Here is a 21,059-nt window from a genome sequence, read left to right on the forward strand (position 1 = left end):
TCTCACTGCATTCAAAACCACTTCTCTGGTGGAGCTTTTAGAGGTGGATGTCTGGATCCTATCACCTCCACTGTGAACAAGTCTGACTCTTAGGTTTCTATAGAACAGATCAGCATGTTCACCCTGATCATGGGCACATGAGCCTCCCAGCGCACAAATGCAAAAGCAGCGCGCGCCTTTTCGTCGTCCACGTCACACGGCACGAGGACGCGGACCAGAGGACTCCTCAAGTCGTCTTGTCATTTGCTGTCGCGAGCGCCTCGACGCTCTTTAAAAGGAAAAGAAGAGTAGCAAGAGACGCCTCCCTTTTTTCATCCGCATCTCAAACTTTCACTTCCTCTATGATTTAAACACAAACTCCGGCACTGCCGGCTCGCAGCCACTTCTCTCTTCCTCCCTCCAGCCAGCCAGCCAGCCAGCCGCGCTCGAGCCAGAGCCGAAGTCCAGCTCAGCCTTCCCTCCGCCCGCCTTAGTCTCCAGGTACCCTCTCTCTCTCTCTCTCTCTCTCTCTCTCCCTCTCTCTCTCTCTCTCTCTCTCTCTTTTCACACATTTCACTTTAACGCTTGAACCTGGTGCTCGCAGCCTGCAGTGCGCAAAAATGCGCACCATTGCGCATCATTTCAGCACCTTTACTTTGGCCATGCGCATTTAATTCTCTGCTGCTGTGGGGATGTTTTTACACCCAGCAGCCCACTGTGCTCTCTCTCTCTCTCTCTCTCTCTCTGTCTCTCTCTCTCTGTCTCTCTCTCAGTGAGTGAGGCTGGAGCAGCGCGCAGGGCGGTTGGAGATTTGAGGAAGTAGGTGTGCTGCGCGTTGTGCAGCTCATCTTTCCTGCAGCAGCTCCTTCAGAATAGAAACTGCATGCTTTTGTTCTCTGGCACATTTTCTGGCCGCAGGTTTTTTTTGGGTGCATGCACTGTGTTACGTTCGCTGCCACACAAACACAAAAAGTTTTTGAAATGCTGCTGAACTTCCCCTTCAGAGGTCAGGACTCAGTTCAGTGTTTGATAGCGTGTATATGCAGAGCTCTGATTAGCCTATGTACACAGACTCAGCAATACAAAATAAAAGTCTGCTTTTCCCTGGGGCTTTTATCATTTCAGTCCACTCTTGATTTTTGTGGTTTTTCGGCATTGAAACCCCCTTTAAAGCGCAGTTCCACCCATATTCCAAACATTTCTGCATTGTTAAGTGGTGGAAATGGAAGGCCGTTCAGGGTGTTTGGTGCCGTTCTAGAGGGTGACTTGTTCACAGTGGTGGTGTTTGGGACCAGACGTTTTAAGAGTTCAGCTCCCTCGCAGAGACAGTACAGGAAATGGTTGCTCATGCATATGACTGACACCTGAAGCATTGTTTTAGGAGAGGTTCAAGACATGCTTTCAGCCTCAAATGAGTTTTTTTTAACTGTTTTTGGTGCAGATGTGCATGCAGCTTGTTATACCTCCCAAAAAACTCATTTCTATAATTTATTCTTTCAGGTTTATGCTATTTTTCAACATTCAAGAGTCACTGGTCGTTTTGGACACTAAAGTTTGGATAGTTTTGGATGGCTGCATTTGTGATGTAGACATGGTGACCCCTGGTTCCTATCACCACCACTGTAAGGAAATCTGAGTCTCCCACCATGAACCATTTCACACCAAACCATTGTCTCGTTAATTGAGTTATGCAGAGATTCATATAGAAAAATTGGTGGAATTTCCACTTTTTCCACTTTAATCGCTGTCGAAGTGCTGAGCAACAGCGGCAGCAGCATTTGTAACGTTAGGCCGAGAGAGGAAAGAGCTGTGAGACTAGTTGGCTATGGTGTTTGCTCAGTAGGATGTGGTGTAACTGAAGTGTGCAGTGACTCCTCCGCTAGAGCTCACGCGCCCTCATCACACCTCATATGAGTGGTGTTTCTTCCTGCAGCCTCCCAGAAGCCCACCATAGTGCCACTGCCTTTAAAATAGCTGATTATAAGAGGATGAAGTTGACTAGACCTGCTTCTCTGGAGGAACGACAGAGGTGAAATGGCTTAAAGATAAAGTCATGGGTGGGATCAGTGTGTGGTCAACTCTTTGTGAGGACTTTATGATGAAAACATCTTTGTTTTGTTGGCATGAGGTTGAGGTCGAGGCAGAGGTTAAGGGTGGGCCCTGTAGGGAAGAAACACAACATTGAGATGAATTGATTCAGATATTTCTGTGATTTCTAGATGAATAAACAAAAAAACTCCACAGTTTTATCTTTCAGTTGGTTTATGTCAAATAACCACTGTTGATGTGTGTTTTAACGAGGAAGTGATGTACACAGTAAGCTGTGCACTGTTTCTAGTATTTAGATACTCTTTAAGACTTTGATAAACCGGATCAGGTGGATGTGGTTAGGCCCAAACTCATACCCTGCACACTAGCAGTTCTACAGAAGCACATATTGAGGAACGGAGGTGGATGCGAAGCTTCTCCAGCCGGCTGCTCTTGTTCTAGCATCCTCTTTCTCTTTCCTTCCTCTATTTCTGTGCTTACAGCCTGAACAGTTTGTCTCATATGGTCACGACCAGCAGGCTGAATCTGTGTGAGTGAAGGCTGGCTTAAATAGACCAAACAGGCTCTAAAGAAAAAGCCAAATCTTCACAAATTCTCAGTTTTTATACTGTGTATTAGTATTTTGCTACCAGCATTTATAGTACTTGAATAAAACTTTAATACTAGAACTAGTATGTTTACACTACTTTAGTACTAGAATTTATAGTACTTTTACAGTACATTAGGACAAAAATTTAGAGCACTTTCAGTGCATCAGTATTAGCTCTCAGAGTACTTCATAATATTTGACCTAATGGTGCTTTTACAGTACTTTAGTGCGTGGACTTATAGTACTTTAATACCGCTTTAGTACTAGAATTTGTAGGACTTTTGTAGTACCTGAACTTTTATAGTACCCACAGGACTAGCACTTAGAACGGTTATATATATACCAGTACTAGAACTTATAGTACCTTTACAGGACTAGCACTTAGTTATATAGTACATTAATACTAGTACTAGAACTTACACAACATTTATAGTAATTATATAATACTTTAGTGCTAGTATTAATGTACTGTCAAAGGACTCCAAGTGCTAGTACTAATGTACTATAATAACTGCTAAAAGGGCTATAATGTACCATAAGTTGTAGTACTTGGAATGCCTTTATAGTATTTTAGTACAAAAACATGACATTTGTAGTAATTGTATGGTACTTCAGTACTCATATTCATGTACTGTAAAAGCAACCAAAATACTTGTATTAATGTACTATATAACTGCTATAAGTGCTAGTCCTGTTAAGGTGACATACGTTCTAGTACTTCTAGGAGTGCTTTTATAGCACTTTAGTAGTAGAACTTACACAACATTTATAGTAATTGTATAGTACTTCAGTACTAGTATTAATGTACTATAAAAGCAGCCCAAGTACTTCTATTAAGGTACTATGTAACTGCTAGTCCTGAAAAGATAGTATAAGTTCTTGTACTTGGAATGCTGTTTTAGTGTTCAGTACTAGAACTTACACTACATTTGTGGCAATTGTGTAGTACTTCAGTATTAGTACTTACAGTACTTTAGATTATTTCCATTAAGTAAAATCTATAGCACTTTAGTAGTAGAACTTACACAACATTTATAGTCATTGTATAGTACTTCAGTACTAGTATTAATGTACTATAAAAGCAGCCCAAGTACTTCTATTAAGGTACTATGTAACTGCTAGTCCTGAAAAGATAGTATAAGTTCTTGTACTTGGACTACTACTTCAGTACTAGTATTAATGTGTTCAGTATTAGTGTTCAGTACTAGAACTTACACTACATTTGTGGCAATTGTGTAGTACTTCAGTATTAGAACTTACAGTATTTTAGAGCACTTTAATGCCACACCATGTAGCACTTTTATGGTACTTTGATGCTAGTGTTTAGAGTACTTTTGTAGTACTTGAACCTGGAAAATGTGTACAATACTTTTCTTAAAGTATTACTAGGATTAAAGTACTTTTAGTACTAGAGTGTTTAGTACTTCAGGACTAGCACTTACAGATCTTTACAGTACATTAGTATTAATACTTAGAGTACTTTTATTACACATGAACTTATAGTTAATTTATCATGCTTAATACTAGAACGTTTAGTAATTTGTTACTTTAGTTCAGTACTAGAGTTTTATAGTATATATTAATATGTAGTAGCCGTATCACACCCTCTTTTAAAATTACTCATCATATCTGTAGAAATATCAGCAAGTTTGTGTGCTTAAAATAGCCTATTAGGAGTTTCAGATATGAGCGAAAACTCTATATTTGCCTATGCCTGCTGCACAGCATTCATATCTCTCTCTCTCTCTCTCTCTCTCTCTCTCTCTCTCTTTGTCTCTCTGTCTCTCTTTCTCATGGGTTAGCTTGATGCCATCTTAAGCGATACACTTCCTTTTTAAGCCATTTCCTGTGTAACATGGGTGTTCACGCTGTTAAACAGAGCAGAAAATGTCTTCATAAATCAGCTCTAAATACTCTGTGCATTTAATTAATATAATAAGAAAATTAATTAAATATTTTTTTTAACCATAATTAAATCATAAATAATAAAGTAATAATTCCAGATATTTCGCTTCTTTCTTTTAAAAAGTGTTTAAAGCATTTTGGAGGTATTCTCTTCAGACAATTTGTGCATTACTGATGACTCTTGCACTCTCTCTCTCTCTCTCTCTCTCTCTCTCTCTCTCTCTCTCTCTCTCTCTCTCTCTCTCTCTCTCTCTGTCTCTCTCTCTCTCTCTCTCTCTCTCTCTCTCTCTCTCTCTCCCCCAGACCCCCTGCAGGTCATCATGTCCAGGAAGGTGGTCAGGACCAGTAAGTTCCGTCATGTCTTCGGTCAGGCGGTTAAGGCTGACCAGTGCTATGATGACATCAGGATCTCCCAGATGACTTGGGACAGCAACTTCTGCTCTGTTAATCCCAAATTCGTCGCCATGATCGTGGAAGCCAGCGGAGGAGGAGCCTTCATCGTCCTGCCGCTCAGCAAGGTGACCGCTGACCCCAACAAACACTTCCTAAAGAGAATTTTCATTTCTCTCTAAGGGTCTGTATGAAGATCTGCACGTCAGCTTCTCACTCTCAGAGCTACAGAACTGAAAGATCATGGTGGTTTTATAGATTTTGCTGAATAGCACGTTTTGAGAGAAATAAGTGAAAAATAAGCCTGGAGCTTCGGAGGTTCAGGTGTTACATGCAGCGATTCTCTATTCTAGTTGTGCATCACAGGTTTTGTGTTTTCTCTGTAACACACCTTACATATTAGATTCATAATAGATACTGAATTATTCATAAAAGATACTGAATAAATCACAGTAGCTTCTGAATAATTCTTGGTAGATGCTGAATCATTTGTAGTACATATGATTATTTCATAGTAGATACTGAATAATTCATAGTAGATTTTGAAGAATTCATAGAAGATACTGAATAATTTATAGTGGCTACTGAAAATGTTACAGTTTTAATATGTAGAGCATGAAAAGAAAGAATATATGTGACAAAGAGAAAGAAAAAAGAAAATACAGGAACTCCCACACACTCCCTCATTCCCTCTTCAAAGGAAGGAGAAAAGAGACCTGCTACACAAACAAATGGTCTACGAATATTAAAAAGAGATTTGTTTTACAGTCAGATATTTGGACACATTACTAATCAATGCCCTTTCTAAAATGATTTTAAAGGGTTCCCACAAGCCCTAAAAACACAGCTGTAATTGACAACATAAATATCATATCATATTAAACGACAAATGCAGTATTATGAATGATATGGGGTGTTATGAAGATGCTTGATGTACAAGTTTAAAGGGCCTATTCATTTATATCCTGTTCATTTTTCTCCCTGAGGTTCAGTTATGACATTATATATATATATATATATATATATATATATATATACATTAGAAACAGCCATAGTTTATTTTTACATGCCCAAACTCTCTTTATCTCAGGTTGTTTTTGTTACTCTGCCTTTAAAGCTGAGACATATAAATGAGCTTGGCTCTGATTGGCTGTCCTGTATTGTGCCTCTTTCTAAAAGCTGAAACACCTCATAACTTCGGCATGAGTGGACCGGACTGAATTAGAGTAAAATGGATAGGCGCTTATATGTAAATGCACTGGCTTTCATGACATCACAAAAATGAAAAATGTAAAACAGCCTCTTTTTGCAGCAACTTTCAGCATAATTTCCATATAAGGACTGTATAGAATGAGAACTGAATGTCACATTTTGAAACCTTTACAACCTTTTGATTCTACATCAAACTTTTATTTAAAAAAAATAGGTTTTCCATGATTTGGGCCCTTTAAAAAAACAAAGGAAACGCCAATGATACAGAAATGGTGTGTAGTAAAGCAGGCGTGTGAGTGCGGGTTTGTCTTCACCTGTGTGTTTGAGAGCGTTTAAATTTAAAAAGAGCGCGCTGAGTGTGTTTTGCTGAATGTGGAAGTTTGAGGTGAGTTTTTCTCGTCCCTGCGTCATCATCTCTCACTCGTCTTTCTCTGTGCTGCTCTCTCGCTTCGTGCGCTCTTTTTGCCTTATTTGGACAGCTTCGCTTTCAGCCGTCTGCACAGGATGTGGTGACAGTTTGCAGATTGAGTGTGAGGGACAGCTGCCTGTCACAGTGCCGTTCATATAAACTCACTGAACTCTATCACTGCCTGATACTCATCAGGGCTCAGCTTTACCTTTTTAAGTCATTTAGAGCCCTGATGAATCGTATCGCAGTGCTATTCAAACGTCAGGTGATGCACTGATTTGTATTTAACAGCATGAACACAGAAAGGCATTCAATCATTTTTCAGCCAAAATTAAACTCCCAGGCTACTTTCAACCAGACAGCTTTCCTAGTACTGATTAAATAGTTCCTCCAGTCACGTGTGCATGGAGTGTGTTTCTAAATGTTCAGATTTGTGCAAAAGTTGGCCGAATTCCATGAAAATAAGTGAACGTATGCTCTACACAGAACATTCTGCACATCTTACTGCACAATTAATGTTTCTTGAATTTTTAACATGCTGGGAAAAATAAAACAAGTTATGGGACATGTTAGTGTTATTGGTTTTGTTTCATGCCATTTGCAGGTGTTTTCTCTGTGCAGGACGTGTTAACTTACTTTTAAGAAAATCAACCAAATGTCATTTGTCCAGGGTGTGCTCAAACATTTGCACATGACTGTAATTCTCAATTGGTCCGAAATAATCAAATTCCATTAAGTAAAATCAAATATTTGTAAGATCACAGACTTACATCGCAACTATAAATGTCTTACATTGTTGTTATATTTTATTACATATTTATTAAAGACAAAGACCCAGAGTATCTGCTGCGCTGAGGCTGATTGATTGCTTTGATTGGGGATTAATTGTGGATTGGTCTGACTGGTAATTAATTGGTTTCAGTGGTGATTGACACTTGATGTTAGTGGTGATTCATTGGTTGAGTGGTGATTGACTGGTGATGGATTTAAGTGGTGATTAATTCGGGATTCATTGGTTTAAGTGGTGCTTGGCAATTGATGTTAATGTTGATTCATTGGTGATTGGTTGAATGGTGATTGAATGGTGATGGATTTAAGTGGTGATTGGCAATTCGTGTTAGTGTTGATTAATTGATTATTGATTGTTTGAGTGGTGATTGGTGTTTAATTGGTTTGAGTAGTGATTGAGAATTGATTTAAGTATTGATTAGTTGGTGATTGGCTGTTTGGAGTGGTGATTGAATGGTGATTACTTTGTCTTCTGAATCTTTCTTTCCATTCAGTCTTGGCTTCAGCTTTCAGCAGCCTGAAGCCAGCTGACATTAAGGCAATGAAAAATATGGCAATGCATTTGATTGGCTCAATTCAAATGTATGAATTATTTCCACATGAATAACACGTGTTGCATCAATGCAGCTTTTGCCAAAAGTAGAGTTGATTCAGCAGATAAAGTGGCTCAAATGACTTCATGCTGTGCTTTGAGTGGCACGAGCCAATCACTGATATCCAATGAAATGTATGATCAACAATTACATCGATGCTTGTTACTCTGGTTTTCATTAGCTCTGCGTTTGGGCGTGGTCAGACTTTCAGCTAAAGTAAACTTCCTTTTTCACTGTGTTCATGCTTGTTGGCTCATGCTGGGCATTTCAAAGGCCCAAAGAGACTATGAAGGTGTAAAAAGTCTCCAGATATTTATACCCTGCTCTGGTTGTTTTCCATGTATTTACTGTTCAGTTACACTTAGATTCCATCCATCCATCCATCCATTTTCTAAGCCGCTTCTCCGTCCGTTAGATTCCTACTTCTCTTAATTATTGAATGTTTCTTTTTCTCTCTGTCTCTCTCTTTCTGACCCAGTTTATCGCTCTGTCTCTCTCCTTTGGGATGTTTATTTGAGAATGAATGGATGTCCTGTCATCTTACACTCACTCTGCATCTCACACTCTGGGCATTTCTGAATGGAAGCCATTGTTTGCCAAAGAACGCAAGAATTTTGCGTCAAGCCCGCTCGGGTTGTGCATTGAGGAAGTTCTCTGTGAGCCGTGTGGTGAGAAACAGCATGTTAGAGAACAAACAATATCACATTGCCCAAGAACGTAGAGAGAGAGCGAGATACAGAGATAAAACAATAGGAAAAGAGAAGGAAGACACATGGTGTCATATCATGACTAGTGTAAGCTCTCTATCATTTAGTATTGACTCTTATTTCAAAACTTCTGGTTATTTAGCCTTTAGCCAAACCAAACATGCTTTAACATGGCAATTGCTCCAATTAATAATAGGTTTAATTTACACCGATCAGGCATAACATTATGATTGCCTCCTGTTGTGTCTGATCCACTCAGACCAGCACAACACACACTAACACACGACCATCAAGTCAGTGTTACTGCAGTGCTGAGAATGATCCACCACCCAAATAGTACCTGCTCTGTGAGGGTCCATGGGGGTCCTGACCACTGAAGAACAGGGTAAAAGGGGACTAACAAAGTATCAGAGAAACAGACGGACTACAGTCTGTAATTGTAGAGCTACAAAAAGGGGCCCTGTATAGTAAGTGGAGCTGATAAAATGTGCGCAGAAGCTGAGATGTAGCATCACTTAGTCAGCCAGCCTGGGAAGCTCTGAACCTGAAGTGTAGTGTTGCTCAATCAGCTAGGCTCTGAGCCACAAAGGAAAGGCACTCTTGGCCTCATTCTTAATCTTATTTTTTTAATCCTGTAATTTAACTTACTTGAGTAATCATGAGAGCCCAACTTATTGCTGATACTTTAGGTCGAGCGGATTTGTGTGCTTGAAGCAAGCATGACATTAAAGCTGGAGAAGTGAAGCAGAAGGAGCTTTAGTGGACTATAAAAGTAGCAGCACTTGAAATATATAATCATTTACATTTTAAACATGATTTGGACCTGATTTGGGCCTCTGTACTAGAGAGTATTGTGGGTTGTGTTAGCTGTAGTAGTAATGGGTTTCCTGCTCTTAATTCTGAAGGCCTGAAGAATATCTGCACAGGCTCAGGTCAGAGCTCAGTGCTCTCTCTCTCTCTTTCTCTCTTTCTCTCTCTCTGTATCTATCTCGCGCTCTCCTATCAAGATGGGAACTGTCTGCTGTCTGCGCTGTTGTCTCTAACACAGTTAGTTTCCATTAAAAGTAATTGGAAGCATAGCTGTAAAATTGATATCAGCTGACAGAGTTTCTCTCATATGTTCTGTTTCTCTCTCTCTAACTCTCTCCCTGTCACTCTCTCACTTTCTCTTCCTGTGTTTCTGTCTCACCCTCTCTCCCTCTCTCCATCTCTCTCTCTCTCTCCCTCTCTTTCTCTCTCTATCGCTCTCTCTCCTTTTCTACTTTATTATTTTTCTGTCCATCTCTTTCTGTCTCTTTTACCTTTCTCTCTCTCTTTCATTCTTTCTCTCTCTTTCCCTCTCTCTCTCTCTCTCTCTCTCTCTCTCTCTCTTTCTTTTCTCTCTCTATTTCGGTCTTTCACTCTCTTTCCCTCTCTCTCTCTCTCTCTCTCTCTCTTGCCCTCTCTCACTCGCTCCCTCTCCATGTCTTATCTCTTTCTCTCTTTCCTTTCTCTATTTCACTATTTTTCTCTCTCCCTCTTTCCTTGCTCTCACTTTCTCTCTCCCCTCCCCTTCCCTCTCTCTCTGAAGCTTTAATATATATGTGTGTGTTTGTGTGTGTGTCTGTGTGTGTGTTTGTTGATGTTGACTATTTTGGTCCATTAAAGTCAGACTCAGTGTGAACCTTAAGTGGAAACACAGAAATACCCATCATCCTCCTGCTGACCTTAATCTCTCCTTGTCTCCCTCCAGACCGGCCGTATCGATATGTCCTATCCCAACGTCTGCGGCCACACTGGACCCGTGCTGGACATCGAGTGGTGTCCGCACAACGACAACATCATCGCCAGCGGCTCTGAAGACTGCAGTGTCATGGTGAGAGGAACTGACCTGTGACTTTGTGCCATGTGCTAGCAGTGACCCTCAGTTAATTACAGCATTAATTACTCAAGCACATATACTAGTGACCATAGAGCTGGGCATTGACCACATGGCTACTTCCTTTTCAGTCTTCAATTTAAAGTGCACAATTTCAAAGAGCTATAACTGTGTTATATGATTAGAATTATATGATTTTATTATGGCTGGTGACTTCTAAGGGTTTATTTCTACAGCTTTGAGAGTATGAACATATCATCTCTGTCTAAAGAAAAGCATGTATCTCAAAAGAGTAACTTCAGAGTAGAAGGCAAAAACAATCTTAAAGCCCCTGACAGCTCATTAGCCATGTTTACATTTAACCTGATAATCCATTAATAATCTGATTAATAGCTCAATTGGAATAGAATACATCTACAATCAGAATAGACTAGTCTGATTGAGGCCATTCAGAATACAGCTTCTATCTGATTGATCTTCTATCTGAGAGGAGATGAAGTTTATGCTTTTAACTTTAAAAGCATTTATGCACATGAGAAGTTTCCCACATTACAGTGTCCACTCATAACAGGAGCACAAACACAGTCCAGCAGTTGGCTAGCTATAGTTTACAGATATAACATTAGTGCTCAAATATCTACCTACGTCATACAACGAGCGCAGCTGCAAAATAGCTGCAAAAGTTAGGTCTCTAAAATCACCATCAGATGGCTTGTTCACTTTTTTGCGTGTTGTACCATTCAGAGACCAGCTGAGAAGAGTGAAATGGTCTGTCTTCCTGAGGCGGCGCTCTTGTCACTCAAAATCATACTGGGCATGATAGGGCTGAACCATACTGGGTTGTTCGTGTTGCCAGGGAGATGCCACTGTCAGTCATTATTTATTCTGACACATCCACACAGTGGGTTTTGGAGCATTTATCTTTTCTTAAATTGGGTCGGAACAAAACCTCATTAATTTTTGTCATTTTTCAGTTTTTAACATAAATGTTTAAAAGAAATGTATGTTTCCCTTTACATTGTGTGAAAATTCCATAATGAATGAACCAACAGAAACAGCCCATATTTGCTTGGACATATGTCTGGTTCCATTGACTTGCATTGAAATTGAAGTAGGTTTTTTCCTTCTCCTGTAAAGTTCTCTTTTTGGAGATACAAGGTTTTGCTCCGACAGCTGCAATATTCTTCTTGGATATAATACTGTTAAACATTTAATCTGCAGCACATCTACCAACCAAAATTGTAAACATTTGAATCGATGTTCACAGGGGCTTTGGAGCATTTCTATTGGTCCATTCATCATGAAGATTTTACGCAATGCAGATCACAGCTGTTTAAATAATATGTGAAAACAAATATTGACAAAACTAGAGATACTAGAGATACTTTTTGCGCACTGATGATATTCAATGTCTGACCATTTAACGCATAAACGCTTTTAAGCAATAGGATACTGGAGATCATGTTATCATGAATGCAATACTCGCCCTTGTTCCTGCGACCCAGTCACAGCAGTGATGTCATTCATGATAACAGTGTTCTGTTGCTTTTATACTACAGTTCTGCAAAACAGTGTTTCCATTTTCTGTTTCTGTATATGCAAAAATAATGGAATTAGTAACAGTTAGATTGTGTGGTCAGAACTAACTATATGTAATTATTGTACTACAGCTCTGTTAAGCGGACACAGCAGGTCCTCAACGTTTAGTAGAACTGACATTTCTCTGACTTGTGTCATGTACCGCTGTTTATTTATGTGTCTGTGTGTGTGTTAGATCTGGGAGATTCCTGAGGGTGGTCTGACGCAGCCCCTGAAGGACCCTGTAGTGAAGCTGGATGGTCACTCCAAGCGTGTGGGCATCCTCAGCTGGCACCCCACAGCACATAACGTCCTCATGAGTGCAGGTAAACACACACACAGGTAAACACACACACACACACACACACACACACACACAGTCGTTGTTTTCATTGATATAAAACCAATTTGGTTACCAATAATTACCTAAAATGATTATAATATGATGAATTTCAGAGATTTAAGCTCATTAGACAAAAATGCTCATAAAGAATCAAATATTGAGTAAAATAAACACTAAACATGTTTTTTGGTATTTTGCTACTATTATATTCTCATACTTTTACACTCTGTTTTATCAGCTCCACTTACTGTATAGGTGCACTTTGTAATTCTACAGTTACAGACTGTAGTCCGTCTGTTTCTCTGATACTTTATTAGCCCCCTTCTACCCTGTTCTTCAGTGGTCAGGACCCCCATGTGTCCTCACAGAGCAGGTACTATTTGGTTGGTGGATCATTCTCAGCACTGCAGTAACACTGACGTGGTGGTGGTGTGTTGTGCTGGTCTGAGTGGATCAGACACAGCAGTGCTGCTGGAGTTTTTAAACAATGTGTCCACTCACTGTCCACTCTATTAGACACTCCTACCTTGTCAGTCCACCTTGTAGATGTAAAGTCAGAGACGACAGCTCATCTGCTGCTGCACAGTTGGTCATCCTCTAGTTCTTCATCAATGGTCACAGGACGCTACCCACAGGACGCTGTTGCCTGGATATTTTTGGTTGGTGGGCTATTCTCAGTCCTGCAGTGACACAGAGGTGTTTAAAAACTCCAGCAGCACTGCTGTGTCTGATCCACTCAAACCAGTGCAACACACACTAACACACCACCACCACATCATTGTCACTGAAGAACAGGGTGAAGGGGAGCAAAGTATGAAAACAAAAATAGCTGATCTCTTGCACGCTAGTGTATACATGGAGGCACGTTTGTGAGCATGTAACCACAAACACGCCCCAACCCATAATACACAACAGCCATAAACGGATTTCAACTGAAGCTCCTCCTCCTTCCAGTATAACGCCTAACGCTCTTTACGTTTCCCATCTCAACCTTTTGTTTTCTGTGACAAAGTTTTTGCACCCCACCGCCACCTGTTCCTCAGTTCTACCTCTCAGTCCTGTTTCTGCTTTCAAAAAGGCGCGTCCAGCATTCTAGCTCAAAGCAGAAGCCACTCAAACTCCAGCCCAGGTTCTCAGAGTTCTCGCCCCTCATAGAGCCATCTTTTCTAAAACTTCCACTTACACCCCCGTCCCTCTCCTTGTGCCTTGCACCATGTCCTTACGTGATCAAGTAGTCCCCCGCATACATACAACTGTGACAATAACACACTATACATGTACTGAAATGATACCTGTTATGAGTGAAAATAGACAGCCCTCTGCTGGCTGTCAATATGTATTACAGCGTCACAGCATTGCCTCACATCTGCTCTCCTCTTTTGTAACCTCTTCCTCCTTTCTACCCCTCCCTCCGCGCAGGCTGTGATAATGTGGTGATCCTGTGGAACGTGGCCCGAGGTGAGGCAGCGGTCAGGATCGACTCTTTGCACACCGACCTCATCTACAGCGCCTGCTGGAACAGTGACGGCTCGCAGATCCTCACCTCCTGCAAGGACAAAAAACTGCGCGTGTTGGACCCCCGCAAGGGCACCGTCATCGCTGTAAGTCTCCTCACTGCTCATCTTCAATCTTGTCCTGGTCCTGCTGGAGCACAGCTGTGTTAGTGAAGGATTGGCGATAACTTTTGGCGAATTTATGCAATCTGTAGTTAAATATAGGCCAGTTTTTTGGAGCTACAGTGGTATGCAAAAGTTTAACCCCCTCCTCAGGTCAAGTTACATGTTCTGTTGAGTTTCTAAGTGAAAAGAAGTTAACACATCCTCTACAGAGAACACACTTAATTATGGCATTTTTCTGCAAACAATGACTGTAGCAGCGCTTTGAGACTGTAACAGTGTTTTGAGACTGTAGCAGTACTTTGAGACTGTAATAGTGCTTTGAGACTGTAGCAGTGCTTTGAGACTGTAACAGTGCTTTGAGACTGTAGCAGTGCTTTGAGTCAGTAATAGTGCTTTGAGACTGTAATAGTGCTTTGAGACTGTAATAGTGCTTTGATACTGTAGCAGTGCTTTGAGACTGTAACAGTGCTTTGAGACTGTAGCAGTGCTTTGAGTCTGTAATAGTGCTTTGAGACTGTAATAGTGCTTTGAGACTGTAATAGTGCTTTGATACTGTAGCAGTGCTTTGAGACTGTAGCAGTGCTTTGAGACTGTAGTGCTGCTTTGAGACTGTAGCAGTGCTTTGAGACTGTAGTGCTGCTTTGAGACTGTAGCAGTGCTTTGAGACTCTAACAATGCTTTGAGACTGTAGCAGTGCTTTGAGACTCTAACAATGCTTTGGGACTGTAGCAGTGCTTTGAGACTGTAACAGTGCTTTGAGACTGTAGCAATGCTTTGAGACTGTAGCAGTGCTTTGAGACTCTAACAATGCTTTGATACTGTAGCAGTGCTGTGAGACTGTAGCAGTGCTTTGATACTGTAACAGTGCTTTGTTACTGTAGCAGTGCTTTGAGACTGTAGCAATGCTTTGAGACTGTAACTAATGCTTTGAGACTAGCAGTGCTTTGAGATTGTAGCAATGCTTTGAGACTGTAGCAGTGCTTTGAGACTGTAGCAATACTTTGAGATTGTAGCAATGCTTTGAGACTGTAGCAGTGCTTTGAGACTGTAGCAATGCTTTGAGATTGTAGCAATGCTTTGAGACTGTAGCAGTGCTTTGAGACTGTAGCAATGCTTTGAGATTGTAGCAATGCTTTGAGACTGTAGCAGTGTTTTGAGACTATAGCAGTGCTTTGAGATTGTAGCAATGCTTTGAGACTGTAGCAGTGCTTTGAGACTATAGCAATGCTTTGAGACTGTAGCACTGTTTTGAGACCACAGAAATGCTGTGAGACTGTAGCAATGCTGTGCTACACGTGCTTTGAGACTGAAGCAGTGCTTTGAGTCTGAAGCAATGCTTTGAGACTGTAGCGGTGCTTTTAGACTGTAACAGTGCTTTCAGACTTTTGCAGTGCTTTGAGATTGTAACAGTGCTTTGAGACTGTAGCAGTGCTTTGAGACTATAGCAGTGCTTTGACACTGTAGCAGTGCTTTGAGACTGTAACAATGCTTTGAGGCTGTAACAGTGCTTTGAGACTGTAACAGTGCTTTGAGACTGTAACAGTGCTTTGATACTGTAGCAGTGCTTTGTTACTGTAGCAGTGCTTTGTTACTGTAACAGTGCTTTGAGACTGTAGCAATGCTTTGAGACTGTAACAGTGCTTTGGGACTGTTGCAGTGCTTTCAGACTGTAACAGTGCTTTGGGACTGTTGCAGTGCTTTGAGACTGTAGCAGTGCTGCTTTGAGACTGTAGCAGTGCTTTGAGACTCTAACAATGCTTTGAGACTGTAGCAGTGCTTTGAGACTCTAACAATGCTTTGGGACTGTAGCAGTGCTTTGAGACTGTAGCAGTGCTTTGAGACTCTAACAATGCTTTGGGACTGTAGCAGTGCTTTGAGACTGTAACAGTGCTTTGAGACTGTAGCAATGCTTTGAGACTGTAGCAGTGCTTTGAGACTCTAACAGTGCTTTGGGACTGTAGCAGTGCTTTGAGACTCTAACAATGCTTTGGGACTGTAGCAGTGCTTTGAGACTCTAACAATGCTTTGAGACTGTAGCAGTGCTTTGAGACTCTAACAATGCTTTGGGACTGTAGCAGTGCTTTGAGACTGTAACAGTGCTTTGAGACTGTAGCAGTGCTTTGAGACTCTAACAATGCTTTGGGACTGTAGCAGTGCTTTGAGATTGTAACAGTGCTTTGAGACTGTAACAATGCTTTGAGACTAAAGTGGTGCTTTGAGATTATAGCAATGCTTTGAGATGGAAGTTTGTACGGAAGTGTCCTGTAAATGGCTGGGAGTTCAGCTGCTCCCCCTCAGATGCACTTTGTTTGTTTGTTTGTGTAGTTGGGGAAGTTTCACAGAGGTAGCTATGAAACAGGAGGATCTGAAAACTGCTAACTGTGTGATTTACACATGTTTTAAATAGTCCCGCTGTGTCTCTGTGTCCTCCCTGCTTGGTGCTCTTGTCTGGTCGAGTTGTTAATTGTTCCAGTGTGTAAAGTTCTTTTTCGGATGTGGTATTTCAGGAGAAGGATAAGCCTCATGAGGGCTCCAGGCCAGTCAGGGCTGTGTTCGTGTCCGAGGGGAAGATCCTGACCACCGGTTTCAGCCGAATGAGTGAGAGACAGGTGGCGCTCTGGGATCCGGTAAGCATCTCCTGACAACAACATACACAGATTAAACTTTTAAATAGAGCATTAAGCCACCTGAGGCTGTGTTTTACTATAATCTTATGCATGTTCTTTGCATGACATGAAGCCCACTGGGATGCACAGCATTGCCTTTAGGACATGCTAACAGCATCAAATATGGCAAATTCAGTAATATTAAACTAATCATTTAAGTTATAATTAATAAGACTTGAGATAAACAGCATGGTCATGTAGAAATTATTGTGTTGATGCTTGTTTGCAGAAAAGCTTTGATGAGCCGCTGACCCTGCAGGAGCTGGACACCAGCAGTGGAGTCCTGCTGCCCTTCTTCGACCCGGACACGGGAGTCGTTTACCTGTGTGGAAAGGTGAGGTCACCACATACAGGTCCACATGGGCCAGAGGTGGACGAAGTACACAGATCATGTACTTGAGTCAAAGTAAAGATACCCAAGGTAAAATATTACTCCAGTAAAAGTAGAAGTCCTTCCTCTAGACCTCAACTTGAGTAAAAGTACTAAAGTATTTGCCTTCAAATGTACTTAAGTATCAAAAGTAAAAGTACTAAAAGATTAATTATGACTGTAATGTCCTGTTATCATTTTTATATCAAGACTCGCTTCATGAACTCATTTTAGGTGAAAATCCTCCAGTGTCTCTCTTGATAAACCAGTCTTTTAATAGAACGTCATTAATTAGTGACGCTGATGTCTATTAAAATGATCATAAGCACAAAACACTGAAGGTAAACAGTTTCCATCAGGGAGAACCGAATGGCTCTGAAATCACTTTTACAAACAAGCAAAGTTTCAGTTTAAGATTTATTTGTAACTTAGTTACAAGTTGAATAAAAACTGGCTTTAAACTCAGGATCACAAATGAGTTTCCTTTACTGTGTTGATCTGTAGGCCTCTGTTCATAAACATAAACTAACCAAAACTAATTTACTAAAAAAGTGATGTGATGTATAAAAGTGTTTGTATAAAGTCAGGAAAAAAGAAACATGCCAGTCACGACTGCATATGTGTATATATTTCTATATTGTGCTCTATTTACACAAAGTTGGGTTAATTCCATCATTTAGGTAGATGTATGTACTTTTACGCTGCTGCACTGACGTTGAACCGTGTGCTGCACTGGGTCGGTATGTCCAACAGGTCAAAACAAGCTCAGAACAAAGAACGCTGTGCCCTTTTTTGACGTTATGTTTTTTTTCATACACATATAAGCCAAAAGGAAGGACAGATTTCTCAAAATGTAGTGGAGTAAAAAGTAAGATATTTGACTTTGAAATGTAGTGGAGTGAAAGTAAAAAGTCGCCCAAAATGGAAAAACTTCAGTAAAGTACAGATACACGAAAAAAACTACTTAAGTACAGTAACGAATTACATTTACTTAGATACTGTCCACCACTGACATGGACTACACTAGACTTGAGCAGGTTATTATGATATTGTGTAAGAGGGGTCATATTCACAGCCTCTGAACTATATACAGTCACTGAGAGCCGTATAGAGCATCTCTAACATTAAAATCACAGCAGTGTGTCCAATTTAGATTTTTATTACTGTGAACTATTTCTCTGATTATCTAACTAAATACTTCATATACAAATATTTTTGGGGGCTAAATAGAACCCTTTTCAAAAAAGTTAGATATAGAACCATCTTCAGCATGTTCTCTATCAATCTGGAGAGTGCTTTGACAATGCAGAGAACCCTTAAATCAAACAAAGAGAGAGAGAGTGAGAGAGAGAGAGAGAGACGAGTCAGGCTGTGTTCAACATTTCAGTTAACAACCAGTGAATATAAGATACAGGGCTGGAAACTGAATAGTTTCTCTGCTCCTTCCTTGTTTATTAATGAGGGGGACTAGTTTCTCTCCATGCCCCAAATGCTGTTGATCAGTAAAGACATGTGTGGTGTTGGTTTATTTAGTTTTGTTCAGGACTCTGTGTTTGAGGACTGTCTGATGCTATAAACATGTATTTCAGGGCGACAGCAGCATTCGATACTTTGAAGTGACGGACGAGGCTCCATATGTCCACTATCTGTCCATGTACAGCAGCAAGGAGAGCCAGAAGGGGATGGGCTACATGCCCAAGAGAGGACTGGAGGTCAACAAGTGTGAGATTGCCAGGTAATTATCATACACACACACACGCGCGCGCACACACACACACACACACACACACACACACACATACACACACATCTATAATCTATAAATGCATATTTTTAAAGAAACATGAAATTTCTGTATATTCATGGGGGTGCTGTGCTTTTCTGTAATTACAGATTCTATAAACTCCATGAGAGGAAGTGTGAGCCCATTGTTATGACAGTGCCACGAAAGGTAAACACATTTATTCTGAGTTTACTGGCCACTTTGTTAGAAACACCTACATTGTATTTCCACTCACTGGCCACTTTATTAGAAACACCTACCTTGTACTTCCACTTACTGGCCACTTTATTAGAAACACCTACCTCGTACCTCGACTGACTGGCCACATTATTAGAAACACCCATCTTGCCCTTCACTGGATAAAATGACTCAGTGAAATAGTAGAGGTCTTTTTGGTGAGCGGATGCTGTACCTGTCGTGTTTTGTTGGTTTCAGTCGGACCTGTTCCAGGAGGATCTGTATCCTGACACTGTCGGCCCTGAGCCGTCGGTGGAGGCTGATGACTGGTTCGCTGGTAAAGAAGGAAAGCCTATCCTCATCTCCCTGAAGGACGGCTTCGTGGCCACCACCAAAAACAAGGAGTTCAAAGTCATCAAGAGCCTCATGTCGACCACATCAGCCTCCAGCGTCCCTCGGCACGGCAACGGAGCGGTACGACCTTAATACACTCAAAGACCACTATTATACTGCAGGCTCACCTTCACTTCTCTGTTTATTATACTGGACTCACGAAGGGCCAGTAACATGTACTTACTCTCTATACCTCTTGCTCTTTCTTTCTCTTGTTTCTTCTGTCTTTTTTTCTCTCCTTTCTTTGTCTTTCTCTCTTTTTCTATCACTCTTTCATTCCTTTCTTTTTTTTCTCTCTCTCTCTCCTTTCTCTCTTTTTCTATTTCTCTCTGTCTGCCTTTCTCTCTCTGTCTTTCTCTTTTTTCTCTTTCCTTTCTTTTCCTTTTCCTTTTTCTTTTCCTCTCTTTCTCTCCTTTTTTTTGCCTTTTTCTATCACTCTTTCATTCCTTTCTTTTTTCTTTTGTGTCTTCCTTTCTTTCCTTTTCTCTCTCTGTCTCTTCTCTTTGTTTCTTTTACTCTTGCTTTCTTTCTGTCTTTCTCCTTTTTCTATAACTCTTTCTTTCATTCCTTTCGTCTTTTCTTCTCTCTATCCTTCTTTTCATTTTTGTTAATCTTTTTTTTCTCTTCTCTTATTCTCTCTTTCTGTCCTTTCTCTTTTTCCATCACTATTTCTGTCCTCTCTTCCTTTCTTATCTTTCTTTCCTTCTCTTTAACCCCCCCCCTCCAGGATGTGCAGGCACTGCAGAATGAAGTGAAGGAGCTGAGGGAGATGGTGGAAGATCTGACTAAACGAGTGACCGAGCTGGAGAGCAAAAACTGATGGCTGAAGCTTCAAACTCAACTGCTAATGTGAAATGACCATATAAGTGTTTAAAGGTTAGAGCGGAGAGGAAGAGATAGAGAGAGAGAGAGAGATGGAAAAAGACCTGCAGTGATTTTGAAGAGATAAGAAGGACATTGTGGCTTTATACAAACCAAATATTGCTCTTCAGGGATTTGATTTCATTTTCTAAGAGGTTTTTATGAGCAACTGTTTGCAGACATGTTTTAATATATGTGTTAGAGCATCTGAATAAATATCATCAATATTTTAAACATAATCTGTCCTCATGTCTCAAAATTACTCAAATTACACAACAGCCATGTTCTCATACTCACAGATCTATCCAGACTCCACCCATCAATGTGTTTCTTGTAGTAACTGTTGCTAGGTTGGTTGCTATAAATAGACTACATGCTTATTAATAGTAATTAGTATTGTAGTCTCTATGTAATCATAACAGCAGCTACTCTTAACCCCATAATGCAGCCAAGAACAGCTTACCTTATCAGGAAGAGGCCATTTGACTGAAATGCCAAACGACCAATCACAGCCTAATGTTTTTTGCATGGCTGTTAGGTGGATTTTGTCAGGTCTTTGTTAGTTGTACTCTGATTTGCAGTTGTGTGCCTATGAAAAAATGAAAATCCTGAAAGTTGTAATAGCTTCATAAAGCCTTTCACATATTTACAAATTATCCAAGCTTTACATAACTGCAGTGATAAATGTTGGAATGGAAGGTGATACCATTTATTGATAACAATACCCAGTGGTAGCATATATAATGTGAATAGTAGAGGCCCTAGAACAGAACCTTGAGGAACACAGTG

General features: G+C 40.6%; 1 protein-coding gene across 1 annotated transcript; it reads left to right on the forward strand.

The window, feature by feature from the left end:
• Positions 1-327: 327 nt before the first annotated feature.
• Positions 328-20,509, forward strand: coro1a (coronin, actin binding protein, 1A). Its single transcript, XM_017697392.2, has 11 exons — positions 328-480; positions 4,826-5,040; positions 10,355-10,477; positions 12,255-12,384; positions 13,821-14,002; positions 16,528-16,647; positions 16,916-17,020; positions 18,646-18,791; positions 18,950-19,007; positions 19,275-19,490; positions 20,137-20,509. Exons 2-11 carry the CDS (start codon positions 4,843-4,845, stop codon positions 20,227-20,229), a joined length of 1,371 nt encoding a protein of 456 aa, XP_017552881.1. The 5' UTR covers positions 328-480; positions 4,826-4,842; the 3' UTR covers positions 20,230-20,509.
• Positions 20,510-21,059: the final 550 nt, after the last annotated feature.

The sequence above is a fragment of the Pygocentrus nattereri genome, chromosome 14, assembly GCF_015220715.1.
Source record: "Pygocentrus nattereri isolate fPygNat1 chromosome 14, fPygNat1.pri, whole genome shotgun sequence".
Classification (NCBI taxonomy): Eukaryota; Metazoa; Chordata; class Actinopteri; order Characiformes; family Serrasalmidae; genus Pygocentrus; species Pygocentrus nattereri.

Bases quoted from the DNA above. Each gene is read 5' to 3' on its own strand.
- coro1a (XM_017697392.2), top strand. From the start codon at position 4,843: ATGTCCAGGAAGGTGGTCAGGACCAGTAAGTTCCGTCATGTCTTCGGT. The intron at 12,385-13,820 runs GTAAACACACAC...CCCTCCGCGCAG, and splicing joins TAACGTCCTCATGAGTGCAG to GCTGTGATAATGTGGTGATC. The intron at 17,021-18,645 runs GTGAGGTCACCA...CATGTATTTCAG, and splicing joins TCGTTTACCTGTGTGGAAAG to GGCGACAGCAGCATTCGATA.